This window comes from Carettochelys insculpta, chromosome 5, assembly GCF_033958435.1.
Source record: "Carettochelys insculpta isolate YL-2023 chromosome 5, ASM3395843v1, whole genome shotgun sequence".
In the NCBI taxonomy this organism is placed as follows: domain Eukaryota; kingdom Metazoa; phylum Chordata; order Testudines; family Carettochelyidae; genus Carettochelys; species Carettochelys insculpta.
In genome coordinates this window covers 68650583-68676989 of record NC_134141.1, presented here as the reverse complement: position 1 = coordinate 68676989, position 26407 = coordinate 68650583, and the positions used below count along the sequence as shown (strand labels likewise).

General features: G+C 41.3%; 1 protein-coding gene across 3 annotated transcripts in view; it reads left to right on the top strand.

Annotated features, from left to right (window-relative positions):
- The first annotated feature begins 19 nt into the window (after window positions 1–19).
- PPIP5K2 (diphosphoinositol pentakisphosphate kinase 2) overlaps window positions 20–26407 on the top strand; it is an 82104-nt gene continuing 55716 nt past the window's right edge. Inside the window, exons 1-8 of one of the 3 annotated variants that reach the window (XM_074995270.1) lie at window positions 36–79; window positions 4864–4914; window positions 6717–6958; window positions 11869–12207; window positions 14486–14681; window positions 15326–15416; window positions 18626–18711; window positions 23636–23790. In XM_074995270.1, the coding sequence (XP_074851371.1) occupies window positions 12061–12207; window positions 14486–14681; window positions 15326–15416; window positions 18626–18711; window positions 23636–23790 (675 nt within the window). In that variant the 5' untranslated portion in view covers window positions 36–79; window positions 4864–4914; window positions 6717–6958; window positions 11869–12060. Of the gene's footprint in view, window positions 80–4863; window positions 4915–6716; window positions 6959–7345; window positions 7636–11868; window positions 12208–14485; window positions 14682–15325; window positions 15417–18625; window positions 18712–23635; window positions 23791–26407 lie in introns of those variants that run through there. The other 2 variants (XM_074995268.1, XM_074995269.1) reach the window with 2 other exon arrangements.

The following is a 26407-nucleotide window of genomic DNA, read 5'->3' as shown; positions in this document are numbered from 1 at the left end:
GCGGAGGAGGTGGGGGGTGGTTCCTGTTCCTCAATGGGCTCGGACGGCGCCGCGGCTGGCACTGAGGCCGCGTGGGGAGGTGAGGAGACCTCGTCCCGCTGTGCTGCGGCGGGTTCCGGCTGGGGGTGGGGGTTTGTTGAGCACCTCCGGCCAAGGGGGCCGTTTGCATCCGCGCAGCCGGGGAGCGCCGGAGCAGCGATTCCCCTGTGGGCTCCCCGGCGCGCTGGCTGCTGCTCCAGCTCGCCGCCTCTCTGCCCGGGGCTGAGCCCTGGAGCCGTCCGTTCCCCTTCCCCCGTGTGCGGCTTGCGCAGACAGCGTGTGAAGGGAGCGGGAGGGCGGCTGGCTGGGGACAGAGCACTGATCCCGACAGCCACGGAGGGACAGACTCGCTCTCACCTGTCACCAGACTCCCCTGGCGGTCCCCGGCGTGTTGGAGGTGGGTGACCCTGGGCTTTATCCCTGGCACATCAGCGATCGCCAGGTGTCTCCCGCCTTATTCCCGAGGGCGGAGGAATGACAGTACACGTGGGCGAATGGCGCCGACATTTGGAGACTGAAACACACTTTTTCTTTCACGTAGAAAAAACTGTAACGTACTCATGTGCTTTGTGGTTAGCTGACTCCTGGCATGTCTCTGCTATAGGGTCGCAGCCGTGGTACATTTCGATGTTCCTTGTAGACATCATGTAGCTATATTGACGTTGCTAGAAGGGATTTTTTCAGCTGAGGTAACACCAACGGTCACCAGCCTGTTGATCGTGATCTACTGGGGAATCTCCCAGTCGATTGCAATCAGCACTCCCCGGGCTCTTTGCTTGTCTAAGCACCATACCTCTGTCTTGATCCCCTCAGCCTCAGCAGGCTGCTGCCTGCCTGCAACCAATATCCTGCAGCTCCCCTTGGCTGGGAACGAGGAATGTGGCTAAGCTGTGCCACTAGAGCATGGCAGTAAGTGTAGCCTCCTGTAGCCAGTGCCTCAGCCTTAATCCCTCCCAGAGCTAGTATACCAAACCCCTGCCCCAGCCTGATCTTGCCCCCTACAGCCAGTACCCCATGCCCCTGCCTGCATCTCAGCCCCTAGCCTCAATCCTGATCCCTCTCTGAGGCTGTACCCTGAACCCCCCTCCTGCACCAGTGCTGAACCTCCTCCCAGAGCCAGCACCCTACATCCCTTCCTGCAACTCCTGCCCCAGCCTGAGTCTCTCTTAGAATCAGCACTCCATACTCCCTAGTTCACATCAGCCCCCACCCAAAACCTGCACTCCAAATCCCCTCCTGTACTTCCAGCCCTGAGCCCCTCCCATAGGTAGTACCTCAACACCCTGCCCCAACCTTGATACCCTTCTCAGAGCCAGTATTCCTACCCCCATTTGCACTTCCTCCTGATTCGCAATCTGCTGCCTGAGCTCAGTAAAAGTGAGTGAAGGTGTGGGATACTGAGCTATGGAGAGGGAAAAAGAGTGAGTGGAGCGGTGCTTAGGGGAAGGGGTGGGGTATATCTTGGTTTGCCCTTAAATTTTAAAAGTGATCTTGAGCATAAAAGGTTGGGGGTCCACTGATATATAAACAGTCCTCCCCTCCATCAGACAGTAGTTAGGTCATCAGGAGAATTCCTTGGTCAGCCCGGCTGCATCTAAGTTAGGGGTTAGATTGTTCTAAATTTTTAATCCATAAGACTATTTTCACAGCCCAGAGAAATGTAACTTGGTAAACTCAAATTTTAAATGTATAATGGGCCTCAGAGGGAAATATCTGTGGAACTTTCCTCTTTGCTACATTGCAGAGGTGTCCAAAGGTATCTGTCCAGGCTATCCAGCACCCTGCTAGAAACCTGTTTCAGAACAGTATTGTATAAATGAATTTATCTGGAGCTGTACTGAGAAACATTGACTATGTGACATGGCAACAAACAGGCCAATGCACCTTTTGGATGTATACAGAGAAACATGGAGCAAGGATGCAAAGATGGAATGTAATTATACCTGGTAGTATTTGGGGTTTTGGTGCTGTATTACTAAGAAAGTTGTCACAAAGAAGAATAGAGTTAGAGAAAATCAGTAAAAGATATTGGGGTTGTAGAGATTGAAGAAAAAATAAATGAGGTAAGCATGGCTTAGATCATAGCTAAGGAGTCACTGAGTCTGAAGGTTCTGGAGGATGTAAAAACAAAAGATGGAGAAGACTTGTTTGTACTAATATAAGATGGGGTCTTTTTCTGCGTGGGGACAAAATTAAGGGGAATCTAGGATAAATTTTAGGAAAAACTTTGAATTTTGTCAAATTGTGAAAGTTTACTTCGGGAAATAATGAAAACTCTCTAAATTAGGCTAGAGAAAACAATAGAAAATGTTATTGTTGGAAGATGGAGCTGGATGATATAAATTTTTTCCATGTTGAATACCCGGTATCTGTGATAAATGTGAAATATTTATTTTCCACTCTATAGCTTAACTTTTCAAGAAGGACTTTCTTATAGTAGTGGACTCCTGTGATGGATCAGGGGACCTAAACTTTTGAGGCTCTGTCTATATGCCTTTTTTAACCTTGACATTTTTCAGTCTTTGTTTCAGTACAACATGAATTCTTGAAGTTTGAAAATAAATAGTTCAGCTTTCTGTATTTAAGGTACGATGAAAATTCCTTTTTTTTATTTTTGAAAAGGTGTCTTTTATACTTCTAATATAAAAGCAGTGATTTTTGTTTGTTCGTTTGTTTTTAGAAACCCAAACTTACGGCATAATTGTACATGATGACTGGTATATGTGATGCATTGGATAGATTGAGCTTAGAAAAGTAGTTAGAAGTTAATGCATATGAGGGCTGTCTTCATTGTGAATTTGGTGCTTAACTCTGCGTTTTGTGTGACTGGTTTCTTTTTGATCCCAAAAGGCTCTGTGACGCTATGATATGTACTCCATGAAGATAATTTTTCACCACTTAGCAGTTACTAGCTGCCTTTCCAACTATTAAAAATGGCTTGTGGCAGGATTATTTTTGAGCTACTTAATACATAGTGCTCACTACTTTGTCATAATGTAATGGTACGTATACATACACATACACCTCCATCCTATTTTCATTAGAGCCCTGTGAAATCTGTGTACAGTAAACTCTTTCATATCTGGCATTCTATCATGTGGAACTCTCAAATAACTGGCATTTTAACAATAAGTAAATTTTCGTTATGTTTTCTGTAAGTACAGTACAGTGAAAGTAAATACAAATAAGTACAGCAAATAAAGTGTAAGTTTGTGGTGAACAGTACTACTGTTGTTGATAAAGTACTCTGCATTCATTGTTGTTTGTTTCTTAATATCTATCCTTGTTTTTCTTTAGTGTTATGTATTGCTAGGTATACTTCTTTATTATCCAGAATATTTGAATATCCAGCAAACTGTCTCTTGGCAGCTGGATATGAAAGAGTTTACTGTAATACAGTGCAGGGGTGGGCAGTATTTGTTGTAAGCCAGGCACTGGGGCTGCTGCTCAGATGCCTCCCAGCTGATCAGCAGAGAACCCTCTGAGCTCGCAGCTGGCAGCATGTGTTTTTACTGGTGGTAAACATTTACACATACCTCAGTGCACATAATACAAATTATTCTGCATATGGATAGAAAAAATTAGAGAGAGGACTGAGGGTGCAGATGGTCTTGTCCAAGTATTTTTGTAAATGATCACAGGCTGCACTTTTCTATATTAATGGAGAGGTTGTGGGGTCTGGTAGGGTGCTTGAGTGCAGGAGGGGATTCTGATCTGGGGCATAGGTGTAGTAGGGTTTCAGAGTCTGGAAAGCAGTTTGGGTCTTGGAGGGGGTTCTCATCTGGGGCAGGGAGTTGGGGTGCGGAAGGGGATGGGAGGTGCATGCTCTGACCCTGCGTAAGACTGCTACTAGCATAGGTGACTCTCAGGTGGTGGCTTTGCTTTTATGCCATGATGACCACCTCTGAAAGAGACTGGCTGCTGCTGGCATCCTTGTCTGTGCACCCCTTGGAGGGAAGAGGGTAGCAGGTCTCCACACATTGCCCACACCTGTAAACACTGCTCTTGCAGCTCCCGTAGGCTGGAAACTGTCAGATCGGAGCTGTAAGCATGGTGCTGGAGGCAGGGGCAGCAAGTAAAGACCTGCTGTCCCCCTCTTTCCAAGTGGTGCACAGAGACACACTTACCAGCAGTCTCCAGCTGCAGCACTTCCAGGATTGGCACAGTTAGGACCACAGCAAGCAGACAGACTGCTCGAGCACCCACGGGACATTTTTGTCCGGTCCTGGCCGAGAGGGTCATGGAAGGCCGGAGGAAAATTTGTGCAGCCTGAACTCAGCCCACAGGCCTTATTTTGCCCACCTCCAAGAACACAGTAAAAGCACACAAGGGGACAGATTTCATGATCCATCATGCACTTTTCCTGGCCATGAATTTGGTAGAGCTCTGCAGGTTAGGTGCCTGTAGTTGACTGGTCAGTTTGTAACTCTGGTGCTCATAACCCTGAGGTTCTACCATATTTTAAAATAGGCATTCTAAGGATTTTGGAACCATGAGGTTGTGTAACCGTGTGATCTTCTTGCTGTTACTCTTGTCTTCCTCCTTCCTTCCTTTTACATATTTTAAACACGACACAATTTAATATGAAAGTCTTTGTTTCCAAAACTGTCTTACTGTATTTGTGTAACACTTATTACAAGAGAGCCGTGAGCCAAACAGTAGTTGCTGATGAAACCTTAACTTTTACATTACTCAAGTTAGAGCTTTTTGTCAATTTGCAACCATAACATGAATAATTTTTTTACAAACATAGAATAAATATTTGTATTTGATATTTGTTTACTCAAATTGCTTCCATAATCATTGAATGAATTTTGCTTAAAGCTTTCAGAATAAGAGCATAAGAACACAAGAAAATGTTGCCACAGAGAAAAGGTAAACCATGAAAAATTTCAGTCCAGAAATGAATATTAGAGAAAAAATGAGCTATACTGAGATCTACCCATTACCTTTCTAATAATAATAGTTTAAATATATCTGTAAACAAAGTGGCTTAGAAAAATCAAGGTATCTGCCATCTACATCCCGTGTAAATCCCTGTTTCCAAATGACTGGAAAAACAACTTTAAGTAATGAGAAGGGTCACTTCTGAATAGAATTCTCTCTAATGTACCTGTTTCCTCTGTTTATAATGTGTCTCTGAATATTGTGAAATCAACAGCTCAGCATGGATTGTTATACAATATGCAGCAACAGTTTTCTTATAAACCTAATCTCGAAGGAACAACACAGTCTTTACTAGATATTTGGCAGTCAGATTGTGCCTCGGAGGCTTTTGGAGATGAGCACTTGTTGACATCAGTTGTATGTTAATTTCATTCCTCAATTTGTGTGTCTTTTTTTTTTTCTTTTAAAAAAGAGAAAAAATCTAGAAGCTTGTGGTGCTTTTGTGTCTGTTGTGCCTATACAGTGTTTTATTGGTTGTGATTGTAGCATTAAGTAAAGAGCCGCTGCTTTGCTCACTATGGAACATAGGACTGAACTATTATCTTCCTGTTACTCTGAAAAGTACGTGACTGCCAGTGGGAGCTGAATATTCTTAATTCAGTGGTCCTTGAGCTGTAATTTTTTGGCTGTATTTTTTTGTGATTTTTCTGTCACTTTTTTATAATGCTTATTAGGCCTCATCTACTGGATTAATCTCAAATTTTTGTTGTTTTTTTTGTATGTTGTAGTAAATTTTATTAAGTTAACTAAATGTATATTGAAAGTTTCTTTTTTGCATGAAAATTGCATGTCCAAAATTCCTAAACTCAGCAGTCTACCTGCTTTGGGGGGTTGATAGTAGGATAGAAATCTTTTAACTCTTTTAAAAAATAAAACACGTCATTGATACATGGCAGATGTTGGCCACATCTCAGAAATTGTGTTAGCATGTTAAGCATATTTTGTGATATTTCTATGCGAAGATTAATGTCAAAATGCCACAATCTGTATTTAATTACCATAAATAGATCAGTGATCTTAACTTCAGGTCTCTTATTAAAAATAGGATAAACTAGTGGGGAATATAAATCATCTTTCTCACAGGTGACTTGTGGCAACACTCAGGAGGAGCACCCTCTTTCACCCTGTCAAAATGTTAATGGGGTGTCTCCAAGTGCCCTCTCGCTGCCCTATGGGCACCAGTCACCGTAATTATTTTTGTTTCTTATGTGTCTTATTACCATGCAAGATGTGTATGGCACTGTACACAAGTAAAACACTGAATGTGTCCTGTATGGCAGTTTGTTTACTCAGTTTTGTCCTTTCTATCTGCCGTCCTCTCTCCTCTTGAAAATTTTCCTGATTATGTTGGCCTTCAGAAAATGTTTAATTAAAGCTTATTGAATAGGCCTCATTAAATGTGTAATTTGTGCTTTTTGACCTGAGCATATAGTCTCGTTTTTGGTTTGATCACATTGAGTAAGAGGTTCTACATTTGCAATTTTTGGCACTTACAATACTCCCTTGAAATATAACAAAACAAACAAGCAGCCATCTAGCACCTTAAAGACTAACAAAATAATTTATTACTTGATGAGCTTTCATGGGGCAGACCCACTACTTCAAAGATCATCACCTAATACATTAAGCTTTAAGGTACTTGTTTGTTGTGTTAGAATACAGACTAACATGGTTACCTCCTGTGTTACTATTCACTTAAAATTTGAGAGCCTTATCCTTTGTTGTTCTAGTTGATGCTTCACTGTGGAGTATAGTTTTGAGAACCAAGTCATGACTTTGTTCAAGCTCTACATATTGTGCTGCTCTGCTCCATCCTTTGGCTCCACATCATCAGCAGCCTAACAAACATCATCTTTAGTCTTCTGTTACATCATCAACTATGTTGCAAAACCAGAATTTTTAGTCAAATAAAACTCCATTCATAGCAGTGGGGGAGAAGTCATTGTCAGCCAAGTCCAAGGACAGCGAAGTGGTAAGGAGAAACGTTTTATTTTCAACTGTTTAAGAAGCTCTTGAAAACATATGAGTTGGGTGAAAGTACTTGTCAGTGTCTTTCTAAACAGAGAAGTAAATAAAGTTCCAAAGGCAAGAAACTTCTAGTTGTATAATGCTGAATGCTGACAAATGGCTCTGGAGTAATCAATAGTTGGGTTTGGTCAGTATGTGTGCCCTTGTTTTAACTGCGCTATCAATAAACTACTGCACTGTGAACCTCATGTGCTCTGTACACATTTTTTTATTACACTGTAAAGCAGGCACTTGCAGGCCACAGAACATATTTGACAGTCAGATATTTCTAACACTTAGTTCTTGATATAGTTAGCCCAGTGAATTTTATGCACGCTGTGTGTAGTTTTAGACAACTTACTGAGGGTATTAAAATAACATACTTGCCAGTGGTGCAGTCCTTTTCTTTTTTTCTGCTTGGATTATTCAGGTTGAAATCACCTGAAAATAGGAACAGATAAATTTTAGTCTTCAGAAGTTGGATAGATCAGTTATTTGCTACAAACAGTCGGATATTCTGCTTTTGTTCCTAGTCATTTGAGACATACTTTTTTTTGTTTTCATTTGTAATGCAATGAGCGGATTGAAGGAAAACTAAGCGTGACCATCTTTGCTGTGGTAAGAACTGAAACTGAATGATGGGTAGGTAATGCTTTTAAAAGCAAACTAAATCAGATTCCTCTAATTGATAAGGATTTGACTGTTATAAAAGCAGTTTGAATTCCAAACGTAAGGGAAATTAATTTTTGACAGTGATGATAAGTTAGAAAGTAGTATATCTGCATAAGTTTTGGTTTAGGAAGCGTTTATGTGAGTAGCATATTTGGCTAAGCAATGTTGGTAGTTACTGGAAGTATGATACAGCCCACCATAGGAGAGAATAAAAGAATACACAAACTGTAAGTTTCGTTTTTTAAACTGTGGTTGAAATGCCATGGAGTGCAGTAGAGTAGAGGTAATGTTATACTACTTGCCTGTGTTTCCATCTTAGCAAATTAACACCCCTATTTAAGCAACAAATGCAGTAGTAATTCAACAGTTGCAATAGTACTTACCTTTTTGTGAAGGAAGGACTTATATATTAGGTTTAGTCAGGATTTCATAAGAGCAGTAAAATCCAGCTCTCTGTCTGCATTATCACATACACCATTGCTACTATTGCTGTAGCTTGTTTGTTAAAGGCGGTTGCTGAAATACTAACCTTTATATAGGTGAATATGGTACGTCCTGGTTTGAATTCCCATGAAGGTTTCGGGGAATAGGGAAACTGCTGTAGAGAAGTGGATTTGAATTGAGGAAGGTTAGGTATTACCTTGCAGAAGAAAGCTCTTTGGATTATAATTCCTAGTTTAGTGTATATTTGGAGAAGAGAGTGTGGTGGTATATTCCAAAAGTCCTGTGGATCTTCACTGATGTAGTGGGAGGGATAACTCAGTGGTTTGAGCATTAGTCTGCTAAATCCAGGGTTGTGAGCGCAGTCCTTGAGGAGGCAATTTAGGGATCTGGGACAAATAGATTTAATAAAAATAATCTGTCAGGGATGGTGATAGATTCTGCAGTGAGTGCAGGGGACTGGACTCAATGACCTCTGAAGGTCCCTTCCAGCTCGATGAGATAGGTATATCTCCATGTATTAATATAAAATACTCAAAGACCTGGTTCAGCTGTTTTATTACTAAATGTTTGAAGGTCTATGTCAGTGAACGTCATACCCTAACTGTAGAATAGGGTTATATTTACATTATTTTATTTAAAAATCTGGTATTGATTTTTTAATTTGCAGTGTTATTTCTGGTGCACTTTTAGGACCAGAAAAGCGAAATAGTTTGTGCTACTTCTGTGCATGGTAAAAAAAATTAATTACGGACAACACAAACGGTGTGCTGTGGCTTGTAACTTAAAGCAGGAACATGATGTGCATTTCTGTTGACATTCCCTTTAAAGGAACCTGACCATTCCTGGATATCTCCTGAGAAATCACAGTTTTGCTACAGCTGTTCTCAGATTAAACTGTAGAACAGAATGCCTATTTTTAGTCAAAGTGTAAGGAATATGCACAGTCTGACTTCAGTTACACCAGAGCATCACTTCTCCTTTGCCCCCATTTTTGATTGTCACTTTTCTCTGCCAAGCCCTGGGACTCCTTCCTACCAATGGGCATTGGAAAATACCTAAGGCTGTTCCTCTCTTTTGGGACTCATCTTCCAAGACACAGCGGAGAAAATAAATATAATTCTTATTTCAACTATCAATCTTAGAAGTGGTATCTCAGGTTCAGAGAGAAGGTTTTCTATTTCTACTAATTCCTTGCCCCTAAAAATAAAGGAGGAATGTGTGCTATCTATGATGTCAGCACCTAAAGTCTTGCAGAAGAGGGATGCTAGCCCCCATTTTCTCTAAAAGCCAAAGAGTGGTTGGAAGTTGTATCTCTGGGATTCCTATGTTCGCACAGGCTGGGTCTACATGTTTCAGGAATAAGGGACTGGTGACAGAGGGGAGTTTAGCTGGCAGAGACACATCCACACAGCCTCTGCAGTGCTGGCATCACCTTCTCTGGACGCCGAACTCTCGCAAGGCTGTGGTAATGAGCTTCGGGAGTATGCAAAAAAGTAGCCATTTGCAGTCCTGAGAAGCCCACTCTTCATAGCTCAGTCAGCAGCAGCACTGAGCAGAGCTCTGTGTAGACCCAGCCATAGTGATTTATCTGTCCCACAGAAAAATGTAGAAGTTTACCGTGGGATGCGAGCACTACCAGTGCAGGATACTACCTTTTGAGCTGTCTGTAGCCCTGAGAGTATTCACAAAATACCTAACAATAATAGTAGCCCATTTGAAAGGACAGAAAATATGCATCTGTCCATACTTGGAGGGCTACAGTGCAATTCTGTTTTGCACTTCTCTTTCCAGGGTGATGCTAACTACAGAAGCCACCACAGCAGTTTGAAGGGCTCATCTAAATCACCTACATATTCAAGGCATGTGGCTGTGGAAGGAGTCTTCTCCATATCAGTGTGCTGGAATTCTAGAAGATTCAGCTGACGTGTGGAGCTGAGTCTGCTGATTTGGGCTCTATCTCTGCTTCTCCTCCTCTGCCCAGAGTTGGCATGCCGCAAATCAGCTGTGTGTGGTTGTTCAGACTCCAGGGCGGGAAGGACTCATGGCACTCCAAAAATGCTGGGAGGGAGAGGGAGGTCTAGAAAGTGTGGGACTCTAGTGCCCCAGTGCACAGGAGGTGCATATGGGAGGGGGACAGACAGGGTATCCCTGAAAGGAAGGGGCTGGTGGGATAAAGAAGGGCCACTCATGCAGCCCACTTCCTAGGCTTGGTTGCCCATTGCTGCTATAGGCCATTTCTCAGGAATAAGGTGATGTCTGGGTGTTTTACATTGTGTGTGTTTGTTTCCATTTAAACCATCAACTTCTCTATTTTCTTCTCCAAAGCACCCTGAAACCTGTCAGAAAATGGTGACATTTAGTACCATAGATGTTTTCAAGTTTTTCTTTGTTATTTAGGACAAATCCATTCAAGAAATCAACCTCTTTTATGGCTTTGGGGAAGGCTGTTCAAGGTCAACCTACCTTATCCCAGAGATTATTGTTCAGCTCATTGCATTATAGTTTGCTACCAACTGGCAGATATACCTTTTCTATCAGGAACTGAGGCCCATTCAACTACAGCCTCTTAGACAAATATTTTTGGCATGTTGACCTCAGATATATATGCAGAGCAGCTATTTGGCACTTAGTCCACCTCTTTATCAAACATTATTCTCTGGAGTTAGTGATGTGAGCAGTTCTTAGCTAGCTGTCGTTAAGACTCCTGGGAGCCATCTCCTATTTAATTTGGAATTGTCAGCACGGCTCCGTGAGTGGGATCCAATCAAAGGCTTGAAGAAAGAACCGTTGCTTACGTTACAGTAATGGTGGTTCTTTCTTTTGTCTATGTGGATCCCAAGAGCTATATATTAAAATAGGAGATGGATCATCTGGGCTCATTGGTTCTATATACTGTACAACTGTCTTGGCCAATTTACTTAGCTGCATTTCAGATTTCTGCTTAAATTGGCATAATGTATGCCTACCTCATAAACGCATTACATGTTTGTGTATATTAACCACTTTGATACTGAAGTGAAAGTCACTGTAAATATTTAGTTTTGTGTTCTCCTTAGTGTAGAAGTAGAATTTATTTTGCGATCTTCTTTTAAATGACTTTGAAAAAATTATGCTGTCAGAAATGTGGTTGTTTCTTCATTACTTCAGAATTTTGTTTGAAGATAGGTTTGCTTGTAGAACTTAACTGGCTTTAAAATATCTAATCATGGTGGTTCCCTTCTTTAAATGTTGGCTGAAATTGTCAAACAACTTTTCTTTTTGTCTTTGTTAGTTGCGTGATGTGGTCAGAAAGCAATGTAGTAAATGTAGCTGAAGTTAAAAAGGGGATTTAATTTTCTCAGCTTTTAAAGTATATTTTGCTTCTCTTACAAAGGCAGAGAAAATATATTGTCTGTACTTCTTCACCTTTTTCAACCAACACTCTTAATGTGAAAAAATTTGTTTTTGACTATTATTTTCTTTTCTTTTATTATTGATATATGGTGATTAAAGTGAGAATCAGTCTCAAAATTAACATTTCCTCCTTAAAATAGACACATTTCTTTAAGGCTTCTTTTAGTCTGCCTTGGGATTTTTAATTATTTTGGCAGTGTTCCTTGACCAGTTGTGTATTTTTGTGCCAGATAATGTATTTTAAAACTGTGATTTAAAAATGGTTTCATGAAATATTTTTTTCAACAATTGTTCTTTCTTTACTTTAGGATACAAGATTGCCACAACTCGGGGAAACAATAACCTGTGGGTTTTTGTTTCTTTTAGGGCAACAACTCAGTGAACTGATGATTGCAGTCAAAGTGTGTTTGGCAGATGACTTTGTCACAGTAACAAGTGGCTGTGCAAGAAGAGACAAACTGCAAAGGATTTGTGTGTTCTCTAGCTACTGAGAATATGAATGGTGTCTCAGCTATTGGAGTGGCTACATTTTCAACATAGATCAGTTTAGTGCTTGTGATGATGTCGGTTAGTGCAACAGAGATTGACCCTCCTATATTTTTTGTGGGCGGTGAAGATGGAGATGAATTATTGGATTCATCCAGATCTGCTGAGTTTGGTCATTTCTATGACCATGCAGAAGAGGAGGAGGAAGAGTATGATTCTGTAAGTACTATAGCAAAGTATCTTTTTAAGATATAGTTAATGGCATAACTTAATTGAAATATGAAAGGCTGAGAAATAGTCTCAGAATTGACAGATACTGTAATCATAATATGTATTAAGATCTTGATTTTGTAAGTTGCTGAACCCATTAGACTCAGTCCTTCAAAGTATTTGAGCACATCCTTAAGTTAAATCATGAGTGGTCAACGAAAGTCAAAAGCAGGTACTTAAATGCTTTGGTCATTGGGGGACCAGGCAGTTCAGCATTCTTCAGGCCTGAGTCCTTTGTGTGGCATTTAGAAATAATCATCAGTAAAAATAATATGATTTTATGGTGTTACAGTGAATATGTGACTACTAGCATATTTGTAGCTACTTTCTGTTGCTGCTACAGGACTCTGATTAGGCCTTCATCAGTGAAGTATACACGTACTTACTCAGATTACTTAAAAGGACGGGGTCTTACTGACGTAATTGGTAAGTCGTAAGGTATTAACCCAGAGAAAAAGCATATTTATAGAAATGCTTTAATTTAGAAAATCACTGATGAAGGTCCTTATTTCCCCTTTTTGATATCATGTTATTTGAAGTCACAAGCCACTAACTTTTAAAAAAAAATTCTGAATTTTTTGTGTGTTGCTTCAGACTTTACATATGTGCAATTTCTGCTAGTTTCAGTCATTAAGCAAGTATTCAATCAGCCTCTGCAATTTTGCAGCTTCATTTACATTGTGTTGTATGTCAATCTGAAACAGTGATTTTAAAATTAGTATTTTGGTGATTGCATGATCACTTGTGATTTTCATGATAGCATGGTGGATAGAAAATAAGATTTGTTTCACTCCCTCAACTATTTCTAATTTTCCAGTAGTTGACTGCCACTTTTTCACTGTCCTGTTGTTTCTTACACTGGTCTCTAGAAACTCACACAAAGAAGTAGATTTAAAAAAAAAAAAAAGATTTATTTAAAGTACACCAGATGATCTTCCAGAAGTTTCTGAGCTTGTGTACGTATTTACTAACATACTAGCTTGACTAAGATAACTGCTCTTGCAGTCCATCTAAATCATTAGTCCACCTAAATCATACATCTCTTTTTAAAACTGCAGCTCATAGGTCAGCCTTTAGTTCAAAATAACAATGGCAGGTGCGCAACTTCTGACTTCGCCAGGAATTGGCCATTAGATTACATTTTCATTGATGTACAAGCATGTTTGCTTATTACCTAAGTGCAAGAAACTGTTAGTGCATTATAAGGCTGTACATTTAAAATCTATTAGCAAATGCAAACTGTGCGTTCAATAGTATTGTTAACTTGGACCGTATTGGCTTTCAGTATTCTTTTCATTAAAAAAGTTGTACTTTACGCATATTAATAAAACCACTCTCTATAAAAATTGCTGTCTTTTGCTGTTTGATAGACGCACTGAAAAAGGAGAATCAGTATAAAGTGAGAACAAGTGCAATTGGCTATATAGAAAGTGTTTTGAAATGAAGAAAGGAAACAGGAAAAAGTAGAGTTTTTCTTTGTAACAGTAAGCCTAAATAACTTGTAATAATAGTGTGTAATAAGAGGAGGTTTGAAACTTCTAGATAGAATAAACTCTTTCATCTCCATCATTCTGTGAGCCAGAACTCTCAAATAACCAGCATTTTAACTATAAATAAATTTGTTATATTTTCTGTAATGACAGTATTGTGACAGTAAATACAAATAAATACAGCATATACAGTATAAGCTTACAGTGTACAATACTACTGTTGGTAAATAAAGTACTCTGCATGCATTTTTTTTTAAATACCTAATCTTGTTTTTCTTTAGTGTGATGCATTGCTAGGTATACCTCTCTATTACCCAAAATATTTGAATATCTGGCAACCTTGGGATCCTGGGGCTGCTGGATATGAAAGAGTTTACTGTATGTTTAAATTACTTACTTTAATTTTGAAGGGACTTTTCTGCATAATCTCCTTCAGTTTTGATATTCAAAGGTCAGTTTTTGATTCTTTCAAACTTATGCCTGAGAAAAAACATGCATAACTGTACTAGTGTGCAGTAGTGCCTCAGAACTGGTAAAGAATTATTGCAATGCGAGGACTGCTAACTATTTGTCACATTCTTGTGGAGACATTAAGGCAGTTTGTCAGACACTTGTTTGTGAATGTGTAATATTGCAAATTGCTAGATAATAATTTAAAAGAAATATCTACAAATCCACTAACTGTTATCACTGAAATAATGTGGGTTTTTTTGTGTGTGTGTGTGTGTATGGGTTAGCCACCAGAAAGGCAGATTGCGGTTGGAATATGTTCCATGGCAAAGAAATCCAAGTCCAAGCCAATGAATGAAATTCTGGAACGCCTCTCCATGTTTAAGTATATCACAGTGGTAATATTTGAAGAGGATGTGATTTTGAATGAACCTGTAGAAAACTGGCCTTTATGTGACTGTCTCATTTCTTTTCATTCTAAAGGTAAAGGTTTTCAAGTAGAATCATGAACTTATAACTTTTAAATCCCATTGCATGTTCTTTTTTTTTTTTTTTAATTGAACATTTAGCAGAATTACCAGTTAGTTTCTGGGAGCTTTTTTGATGGGGGATAATTTAAAATAACACAATTGTCATATTTTAAACCCAGCTTTTAGTATTTTAGCTATTGCAGTGTTTAAATATTGTTGTATGAAATATTTGGTATTGTCTGATCTGGCGTGACATTTTAAATCTAATTGCTGACTGGTAAATAATATTAACTTACGAAGCTATCAAATATTCTTGCTCACCTCAGCCCAGTGAGCGCAGGCCCATTCTCACTTAAAGACATACTTCTGTACATCTCGGGGGAATCTTTCTCTATAAACAACTTTAAATCTAGATAGCCACATCTCTCTACCTCTATCCTTTGTACACTGGCAAAATACTGAATTTATGCAATGCCTGCAGATGTGTAGCATAGTTTTCTAATGGCTGGAACCAAAGTGCAGGGAGCCAGAGGAACATGAAGAATCCTCTATTCATTAATGTCATGTGTCTAATATTGAAACTGAAGGGGTTTTTACCCAAATATTTAAACACAACCTGAGTAAGCTAATATATATTCCTTACTAAATCTTGTGTAGGATTTCCACTGGACAAAGCAGTTGCCTATGAAAAACTCAGGAATCCATTTGTAATTAATGATCTGAATATGCAGTATCACATACAAGACAGGTAAGTAATAATCACAAGTCGGATTTTAAACCACTTCAACTCTGTTTTACTGAAAATCAGCAAATAAAAATAAGTATTTAAGACTGTGAAATACTGGTGATACATAATATTTTGGGGTTGTCATCACAATAACATCAATGTATACATCATTCTGCAGTAGACTAATAAATAAATTGACTGATAGTGTCTTAAAATATTGTGTGTATTTGTGTATCTATAGATAATAGTAAATTACAAAACAAATGTCTGGTAAATAATAGGTGTGATTTGCCTACCTACTTTGGTATTGAACTCCACTGTCTGGATCAGTACTTTAGAATTATTTATTGCTTTATGTTGTGTCTCGGAGGCCTGGTCTGAGTCTGGACCCAATAGGGCTAGGTATGGTACAAATATATAGTAAATAAAAATTCCTGCCTCAGATTGTTTACAGGCTGAAAGCAAATCTCGAACGATGTAAGGGCTGTGCCTTCCTCTGTTTGGAAAGATTAAGCTTATAGTGGGTACTACTGAAGTTGAAATAGATACCTAAGCAAGTTATCACAAAGCAAAGCAGCAGAAATGTAACACTTCAAAGACTAACAAAATGATTTATTCAGTGATGAGCTTTCGTGGGACAGGCCCACTTCATCAGATCCAAGTTATGTCCCAAATATCCTTCCCCTTCCTCAAACCAGTTGAGTCTATAGCACAAGAGCAGTGAGGTCCTGGGGTTGAATTTTTAAAGTTAATTTAATTTAATGAGTTTATTTTTTACTTTCAACTTTGGTCTTGGGAGACATTTGTAGGCACTGCCAGTCTCAAAGTATTATTTCACACATTTCACTTTGTGGTTGCACAAGACACTTGAGCTATGTCTGCACAACAGTGCTCTTACAAAAGTGTAAACTTTGAATGATAACATTCAAGGTTTAGCCCTTTGAAAGAGTGCAGCTACACCCAAAAAGCAGATTGACCCCTGAGCCCAATCTTTTGAAACACTGCTCCATTCTTTTGAAAGGGAGCATCCGCACAGCCCCAGGTGCTCTTCCAAAAGAACGGAGCAGGACATGCCACGGATGGGGTCATATGGCAGACATGTCCTTCCGAGTGCAGCCAGCTGCTTCCTGAAAGGGCCCCTGCCCAGCACCCTCACCCTGCACATGCTGAGCCCTGCTGAGCTGCCATAAGCCAAGCTGAGCCTGTGCGGGAACCAGAGGGCTAGTGCGCAGCCTAATGGAGCCCCAGCAGCTGCTTCTGGAATTGGACACTGCTATCCTGGATGCTGTGTGCTAGCCCTGCTGTGCATAGTTTGCAGCTGCCCCTGACATCTTCGGGTGGCTGAGCTGTCTCCCTGGGGCCATGGAATCTACACCCTGGATCCTGATGGAGCCCCACCACCCCGGGTGCCCCAGTGCCTCCGTAGCAACCCCAGCAGCTCTGATTGGTGGGACCAGCTGATGCTGTGGCAATGGGACAGTGCCAGATAGCTGCAGAACTTCTGTATAAGCAGGCAGACCTTCCAGGAGCTCTGTCACTGGCTCGGCCCTACACTCGGACACCTCCATGCGGCCTGCCTTCTCCCTCGAAAAAGGGTTGGCATAGCCATATGGAAGCTGCCTACCTCAGAAAGCTACTGTTCTGTGGGGCACCAGTTTGGGGTGGGCAAGGCCACTGTTGCAGCTGTCCTCATGGAGGTAAGGCATGCCCAGTTCACGCACTGATGAGCAGGAGGGGCTCCCGGGAAAGGGGGACCCTTGGCGGCAGGGGGCCAGGAGGGTGCAGGGAGGCTGGGCACCAGGAGGAGACAGGGTGGGGCGTGCAGGGTCCGGGAACTCCCTGCCATGCCCTCACAAGAGTACACATCCTCAATCCCATGCAGCTCATCCAGGCCATCACTGCAATGGTGCTCCATGTGGGGGGATCTGCAGGCAGCTGTTGCTGGATTCGCTGCACTTGGCTTCCTGAACTGCTTCGGCCCCCTGCACTAGACACACGTTCCCTGGCTCACAGCACTGGCCGCGACATCAACCAAGAGGGCTAACGCTAGGTAGTCCTCCAGGCCCTGGTATATCCCAGAGGCCGGTTCATGGGCTGGGCAGGCCAGGCACACAATGTACATGTGTTCTGGAATTTGGGCCTCTGATGGCGCAGGGAGTCTGGGACATTCATCCCCCAGTGGGAGCTCCTGGTTTGTGACATTAGTATGTCACTCTGCATGGTGGCAGATACCACCTATCCCCGTAGCCGTGGCTGTTGCAGCCATATATCTGCCATCTCCGTCCCTCTCGGGAGCTTTACAACACCCAGCTGAACCAGGCCCTCACTGTGGTGGAGAAAGCATTCGGTCTCCTGAAAGGCCAGTGGCGATGCCTCATTTTGCACCTGGAGGTTGGGGTGCAAAATATCCTGCAAATAGTGGGTGCCTGCTGTGCCCTCCGCAACACTGTGGAAGGTAAGAGTGATGCCTTCAGGCAGGGGTGGGTGGCCAAGTCCAGCCCCGGGTACGAGCAGCCAGCTGTGCTGCCCCCTCTCCCCCCCCAGTCGCCAGGCCCATCCCAGGGTCTGCATCAGGGAGGTCCTCTGAGAGCTTTGCTCATGGGCCCTACAGATCCTCACCTGAAGCCACCCCTCACCATCCAGATGTATATAACACAGAAGGCTTTTTGGATCTGGGTGTTCTGAGTACCCATTGTCATAAAGAGTAAACTTTCCTCTCTCTCTCTCTGATCATGACCTACAGAAGCACTTTCAGTGAATCTAAAATTTGTCTTGCACCAAAAAAAGGGTCCGATTAAAAGTATCTGTTCTCATTCTTCCATCATTAAAAATAAATATTAACAAGTCAATAGATGATAAACTTAGGAATACTGGAGTCTTCTGTAAATTAAAAATATTTATAGTTTCTGACACCTACCAGTTGATGTTACAGTAGTGCACAAGCATATCAACATCTTTGGAATTGTAGTCCCATGGAGCAATTCTCTCCATACTCTTCTGTTCCAGTCTAGTGTCAAGCTGAAATGTTGGCAGTGCATTTAGCACTGGTTCAGTGATGTTGGTGTGAAGTGCAACTGTCTGAATGGACATCCTGTCAGACAGTGCATATGTGAATAGAATAACATGATAGTTAGGATTATATAAAATAAGCATCAGGTTTAATAGATTATAAAATGTGACTGTTCAGAATTTGCCACTTGAGTTGGATAACTTTTGTTCGCTCTCTTTAGGAGAGAAGTGTACAGCATCCTCAAAGCTGAAGGCATTTTACTTCCTCGTTATGCAGTTCTGAACCGTGATCCAAACAATCCCAGTGGTAAGATTTTCCGATCTGGAGTATTTTGTGAGCTACTTTGAATGGTAGCCTTTAACTTATTGAGTCCTCTTCGCGCCTCCACCAGCTTCTGTGTTTGTTTCCTTTGAGTCTGTCAATGAGTCCCTGCTCATTGTGAGGGGGAAGGAAATAAGGTGAAGCAGATGCTTATAGCAAAAACTCCTTACAAAAAGTAGTTGGTAGCTCTCTTCAGAAGGTGTTTCTGACAGCTTTTTGGTCTCGCCATGGTCCCCGAAACAGCCAGATCCTGAATAACTTTACGAAGTCTGGCTGGCTGGTCTCCTTTGCTCAACATGAGACCGCAGAATGCACGGGATACTGGGAATTGTAGTAAGATGAAGGCCTAAACCCATACAGCACAGGCTTGGTTTGATGCCTAAGGCCTAGCCACAGTGGACAAGACATGGCTAAAAGCAAAGCTGACCTGTGAGCAAGAGGCAGGCCTCTGCTAACAGAACTTAGTTCAGATAGGGCTGAGAGTACAGAACACTAATTGGTCCAGATGCAAAACAATAATTGGTACAAGTTGAAATCACATGGTACCACAAGCTCAGTAAAAAAGACCTTGGTGTCTGCTTCTCACGATATAGCCCTAGGTTCAGGAGAGGGTGTAAAATGACAGCATGATGGATAAGATGATCTAACCAAACCATATCTAAGTAGCATTAGAGGGTGGTAACCTGACAGTGTTAGGGGGTGGCAACCTGATAAATCAGCAGTGAGGTATGCTTTGTTTATATCTGTACATAACGTGATGTTTTGGGGTGTGGGGGGAGGCAACTGCCTTAGTCACTCCTAGGGGTGCAGTGGAATTCCTCCTAACCATGTTAGTCCATTGTGGCAGGTACATATGCACAGTGAATCAGTGCAGTGTACTATACTTTACAACTGTTGTTTGTACCTTGCTTGGCAATAAACCCCTACCGGGCGCTTTTGATCCTTATCTGGTCTGGGGTCTTTGGGGAACCTCATGGGGTCTGCTGCAATCATTGGGCCCATATCATTAAAAGTACATGCAAGCACCCTTCTGGTTATCATCAGCAGAGCCAAAGACCCATAACGGCAGTAAATCTGCTGAACTACAGGAGTCAGTAGAAGGAGCTTGTATTTTTGAGCTGGCTGAGGGCTTTCATTATGGAGTGTGCCAGGGATGAATTGGTACCAAGGAGCCTACACAGATGATGTGCTGATGCTTCAGCAGGCTTACAACGGGTGTGTTGCTTCTGAATTGAAAAGGCCAATATCAAAGTGAAATTAGGCTATCCAAGCTTCTGTGGAGATAATTAGATACTTACATGACTCCCCCACTCTAAAATATATGAACAGTTTATAGTCTAATATATTTATACTCACAGCACACCCTGAGTCAGGGAAATCTGACTACATATATTTTATAGATGGGCATTTAGGTACAGATACTGGGCATTGTGTGACTGAGAGACTTTAGTTTCCCAGATGCAGCTTGGAAGGCAAATGCTGCTACGTAGGGTCTCAGTTTTCCTTAATGTGATAACTAACAGTTTTCTGCACCATATAATCATTAAGCCAATAAGAAGTGATGCCATTTTAGATATTGTGTTGAGTAGTTGAGGACCTCTCAGAAGAATTAGTGGCATGGGACAACCTCAATTTGAGTGATCATATGCTAATTCTATTTAAACCAAATGAGAGGATAAACAACAGTAGATCTGCGATGAGGCTGCTTGATTTCAGGTGGTCAAACTTTTAAAAATTATGAGAATTAAGGAAGTAGACTGGACTGGACTGGAGAACTCAAGGATCTGAATGTGGAAGATACTTGGAATTGGTTTAAATCAAAGTTGCAGAAGCTATCAGAAGCCTGCATTTCAAGCAAAAATGATGAAAAGCTCCTAAGAAAGGGCTGCAGAGCAAAATGTACAAACAAGTATCTCAAACAGGTAATTAAGGGAAAGCAGAAAGTCTACAAAGAATGGAAGACTGGAGTTAACAAGAAAAGCTACCTCAGACGGTGTAGTTGTCTGGTGGTTTTTGGCCAACATGCTCAGGGTCCAATTGATTGTCATATTTGGGGCTGTGAGGGAATTTTCCCTATGGGTGAGAGTGGCAGAGAGTTTGTTTGTTTGTTTTCCATTTTTCTGCAGCTTGGCTCATTTGAAGGTTTAAAGTAGAATAAATGGATTTTCTGTAACTTGAAGTATTTAATTCCTGATTGGAGGACTTTGGTAACTCAGCCAGACATTAGGATTCTATTAAGGTTCTCTGTCTTCAGTGTACAGGAAGGCAGGCTAATTGATTACGATAGTCCTCTTTGTCCTTAAACTCTGAGCCCTTGAAAGGCAGTCTATCTGTCCTGAAAATTCACCCTGCTTGAGATTGTTGTATTGAATTCAGCTTTATTTAAAAAAAAAAAACAAAAAAAACAAAAAACAAAGTTTCTTTCTCACTAGAAGTGCAAATCTCAATGCATGTTAACTACTATCTGTCTACTGATAGTTCCCTAAACATTTTTTAGAAGTATCAAATATTTGTTTTCATGCAAGTCTTGTAAGACACTATACCTAAAACTGAGAAGGACATTAAAGAGGGTTTAGGGAACAGCAGGGTTGAGAGGAATACCACAGTTGTATTCTGAGTATAACTAATTTCCTCTTTTGGAGCAGGGACATTGAATGGTCTGTCATAAAAACTGGAAAAAAAATGAAGGTCAGAAAGCAAGCTGAGATCATAGGTCACAGTTTTCCAAAAAAATTGGACTACATGCATCTGACACAGTGGCTCTTTGCTCGCGAAAGCTTGTGCTCCAAGAAATCTGTCAGTCTATAAGGTGCCAAAATAATTGATAATTTTTGACTAAAACTTTCAAAGTGCGTCAATCACTTTCATTTGACTTTCTGTGAAGTTTGTTACTTTTGAAAATAGGGCTTAGGTTCGTAAGATAATTGTACAAATTAATACCTCATAATTTAGAAGCTTAACTTCACTCTTCTTAGAGGTATGAATTTCAGAAAGTGCCAAGTAGCCAGCTCCAGATTATCAGAGAGGTAGCCGTGTTAGTCTGTATCTTCTAGAACAACAAGAAGTCCTGTGGCACCTTATAGACTAACAGAGATTTTGGAGCATAAACTTTTGTGGGCAAAGGCGATTTTAAAAAGTGATATAAAAATTAACTTTTTAAAATTTGAATAGTATTTTGATTAAAATTAATTATTTTTCTTTTAAAACTATTTTCAGTTTGATTGGAATTATGATAACTCACATTAATAACTAAACTTGTTACAACCAATTAAAAATAGTTTAAATGAAATAAAAAAAAAATCAGTCAATGCATGTTTGCCACTCAGTTTTGAAAGACAGACAAGTGAACTCATGGAAGTTGCTGGCTGAGCTTGTGGCACCAATATTTGTTGAGGTGCTAGACCAGTCTTCAATAGCAGTAGCCTCTTCTGCAGGTGCAGAGAATATTTATTTCGGTTTATTCAACTAGTTGAGTTCAGCAACTACTTATTGGAAAGTTGAGAAACTGATTGGGAGGTAAAAAGAAAGAGAGCTTATGTTCTTCACCACATGAATAAAAATGGGGTTAAAAGATCAGATATTTTAGTTCTAAAAGCTTGAAGGACTTGATGACCACACAGAATCAGTGCAGGTTTGTAACCGATGATCATACATCTCTTTTAAAAAGAGATCAGTTAGTTTTAAATGTAAAACATGTCTGAAAAAACTCCTTTTTCTTATGTACATGTTTAAGATTGTTCTGTTTAACAAATAAATTATTTTAAAATGCTAGATTTATACATTTTTAATGAAGCTGAATTTTCCATCAACAAAGGCCAAGCTATGAATCCAAAATAAATCCAGTAATAGGAAAAGCTCCATTGACCATTTTCTGCCATAATAAATGCATGTTAAACTATATAATTGCTTAAATAAATGTATGTTGATCAAGTGGATAGAAAAAAGAAGTACAAGTTGAAACTCTCTAGTCCAGCACTCTCTGGTCTGGCAACATCCATAATCTAGCATGGTTTTAGTTAGCTAGGTGCCTGCTTGTCATGGGTGTGGCCAAGTTTTCTATGGTCCCAGAAAGTCTGCTTACAGCCATCAGTTCTAGGACCATGTGTTCTTTGCTGTTATTTAGCTCTAATTTACCTCTAAATGTCTTTGCAGAGCCCAGTGGAAGGGTTGATAATGTTGCTAGACAATATTTACCTGCTTTGATTCAGCAAATTCTCCAGTTCAGCACCAGTCAGATCATGAGGTGCCAGACGAGAGACATTCAAACTGTACTAAGTTTACCAACCATTGACAATCTGCCTTTCTTTAGAAAAAATAAAGTGCAAAGGCAAAATGATTAAAATTGGTGATTGATTCACTCATTTAAATTGTAATTAAATTGTTTTGATTTAAATAATCCACCCAGGAGGCAGGTGTGTTAGAGATGCCAGTGTGTTCCTTCCCTGTACCTAGTTGGTGCTTGTAAATCAGTGTTTCAATGAGAAGGTGCTTCCCAATGGCCTGAAGGGAAGAAACACAGTTAATTCTCAGGTTAAGATGAGTTCACTCCCATGCTGAGTTATAGCGACTACAGTGGTGAGCAGGCACAGTGCACTGAAGTTCACTAGTTAAACGTTTTAGGGCTGAGCCTAGCACTGATTGAGTAGAATAGAGCAGAGATCCACCCCCTGTTTGTAGCATGACGGTGTTCTGGGGCTGTGCTTAATGCTTCCATCCTTAAGTAACTGGTACTAACGTGATTTATAAGAACTTAAATTGGTGATTCAATTTCAAGAGTTGCCAATACTTTTCTTAAAATGAAGAGTAAAGATAATAATAAGTTGCTAATTTTTGGAAAGTGAGCAGTTGCAATGTTAATGGCGTACATTTACCACATAACATTGTATTTAATGTGTGCCTCTTTCTCCAGAATGCAGTTTGATTGAAGGAGAAGACCAGGTGGAGGTGAATGGGGAAGTTTTCCAAAAGCCATTTGTAGAGAAGCCAGTGAGTGCCGAGGACCACAATGTTTACATTTATTATCCAACATCTGCTGGTGGTGGAAGCCAAAGGCTTTTTCGAAAGGTGAGGAAGTTGCCGCAGATCAATTATTTTTTAAAATAATTTCATTCAGCAACTGTAACCTCAATTATATTATAGTCAGTTTGAAAACAAAAACAAACCAGCACCAACCACAAAAACCCTGAAATATCTTTGGAGAGTCTGATGGAAATCCACACAATCCAGAATCAAAAGACCAAATTCTTTGATGGAGTTATGGCCTTTGTGCCACAGAAGGGGTACAAAAAAGGGTCTGTAATCTAGCTGCTGATGCTTTGCAGACAGTTTTGTTAACATAGAGGAAATCTGCTGGGATATTTGCATTGCTGTCAGATTTTGTTCCTCTACCCACTATCCTGTTATACATCAGAATGGATTCCTTTTTAAGAATACAAGTGACCCAACAGAGTGGTTGTTTAAACTAAATTGTTAAGACATCATACATGAACTCTTGGGCTGTTGAATTTTCACATCAGATACCTAAACAGTTTGCAACTGAAGCTATTGTAAAGATCTGTTGACGAGGATCACTGACCTAAAACCAAAACAAGGTTCTTTCTATTAAATATTAATTTAGAGTAACTAAAAGCACATTACAGTTAGCAGTGAGTGTGAAAGCTGGATTTAATGTAACTTTGTGCATAACCTAAATGTAGTACTCATAATTTAGAATCCGTGCCCTTAATTTGGTAGTGCTGTAATATATTAGCACAGACGTAGAGTTTTATACCATTTTAAGGTACAGAAGTTCTCAGTCATTTGGGAAGCTTTTATGTAATATTTTCAACCTATGTTAAATAGATACGAATTTGTAATCAAGTCTCTAAATAGTTTAATGTATTTGTATCTATAGAAAGCTTTCCAGTTTGGATTATGTTTAGTTAATTTCCATAAAACCAAGAGAGGGAGGGAAATTGTGGAAGAATAGACAGAAATCAGCTCTGTATGGCTACGTCTAGACTAAAGTGATTTGTCAACAGATTTTTTGTCAGAAGTTATCTTCTGACAAAACTTCTGTCGTGGTCAGACTGCAAAGCAGATTGAAAAAGTGATCTGCTATGCTGACAGAGCTGCCAGACTGCCCAGCCGTTCTCTGAACAGAATGACCCCTGAAACACCGGCTGACAGGTTCACATGGCCAGCAGTCCCTTCTGAGAGCCCCAGCAAGACGCAGTCTTAAAAGGTGCCCCCCAGATGCCCATTCCCTGCCCTTGCTGAGGCTTGCCTACCTGCAGGAGGGACAGCACAGCTGCTGAGGCAGGGCTTCAATGCTTGTTGAGAGAGAGAGAGAGAGAATGCGCTTGCTGAGAGGGGCAGCTTTATTTTAGCTAGCCATGGTGCCAGAGCAGCCCCAGGCTTGCACTGAACCCACTCATAGGTGCTTCCACATCCGTTCCGCAATTGCTATGGAGCTGTCAGTGAGACCCACATCGCAATCCATACCCCAGACCACAGTGTGGCCAAGTACATAAACTGCAAAAGGTGCTTATCTGTGATGTTGCAGGTCCTGGTTGACCGCTGTGGACAGTTCATAGACTTTTATGTCTGGTGGTCAGGCCTGGCACAAGACGCCTGCATGTTCCACAGTTCTGGCCTGTGGCAGAGGATGGAGGCAAGCACCTTCATACCCTGCCAGGAGCTGGTGGTTGGGGATGTGCATGTGTCACTATGCATTGTGGGGTACGTAGCCTACCCCCTCGTGCCCTGGCTTATGCAGCCGTACACCAGCCAGCTGAACCCGAGCCAGGAACTTTTTAGTGCCCAACTCAACCCGACTCGGATGCAGGTCCAGCATGCCTTTGGCCACCTAGAGGCCTGCTTTTGGTGCCTCCTCACCTGCCTAGATGTGGGTGAGCACATCATCTCCCAAGTAGCAGCTGCATGTTATGCCCTGTACAACATTGTGGAGGGGAAGAGGGAGGTCTTCCTCCTGGGGTGGACGATGGCCATGGCTACAAGCAGCTGGATGCAGCTCCAATCTGCCAGGCACATCAGTTTGGGCTGCGGATCGTGAGGCCCTTAGGGAAAGCTTCTTCTGAAGCCTCCAACGAGCCATCTCAGGGCACTTCCAGAGGGGACCTTAGGCCTGCAATTCTAGCCTGTCCCCACCATGAGCCCTCCCGTTGCCCTCTCTCCCCTCACTGACCCCTGCCCAGTGATCACGGACGCAGGGATGATGATCAAATAACGTATTTTATTTGAACAAAGACAAATGTGAAAATAAGTGGTGCAATACAAAACTGTTTACAAACACTGCAAAAATAGCCAACTATATACCGTGGGGGGCAGGGCTTGGGACAGGGTATGGGGGGCAACAGTCTATGATGTGGCCAAAGGGGGAGTGTCTGGCCTCAAAGGATTCCCAGCATTGGTGGTCGGGGAGCCGAGAGCACACCTGTGCTGCTTGCAGTGCTGTCCGCGGAAGCAGGTGCTGACTCCCGCCTCCCGTGAGGCTAGCAGCAGGCTGGCACATGTGCCCAGAGGCTGCCTGCTGGGTCTGGGTGGGACATGCCACCTTATACGTGGTTCCATGTGCCGGGACCACAGTGCATGGTCCCAACCGAGCAAGCCTGGCAACACTGACAACCTGCCCTGTCTGTGCCGACCTCCCACTCCTTGGGGTGTACAATGCATGGGGTAC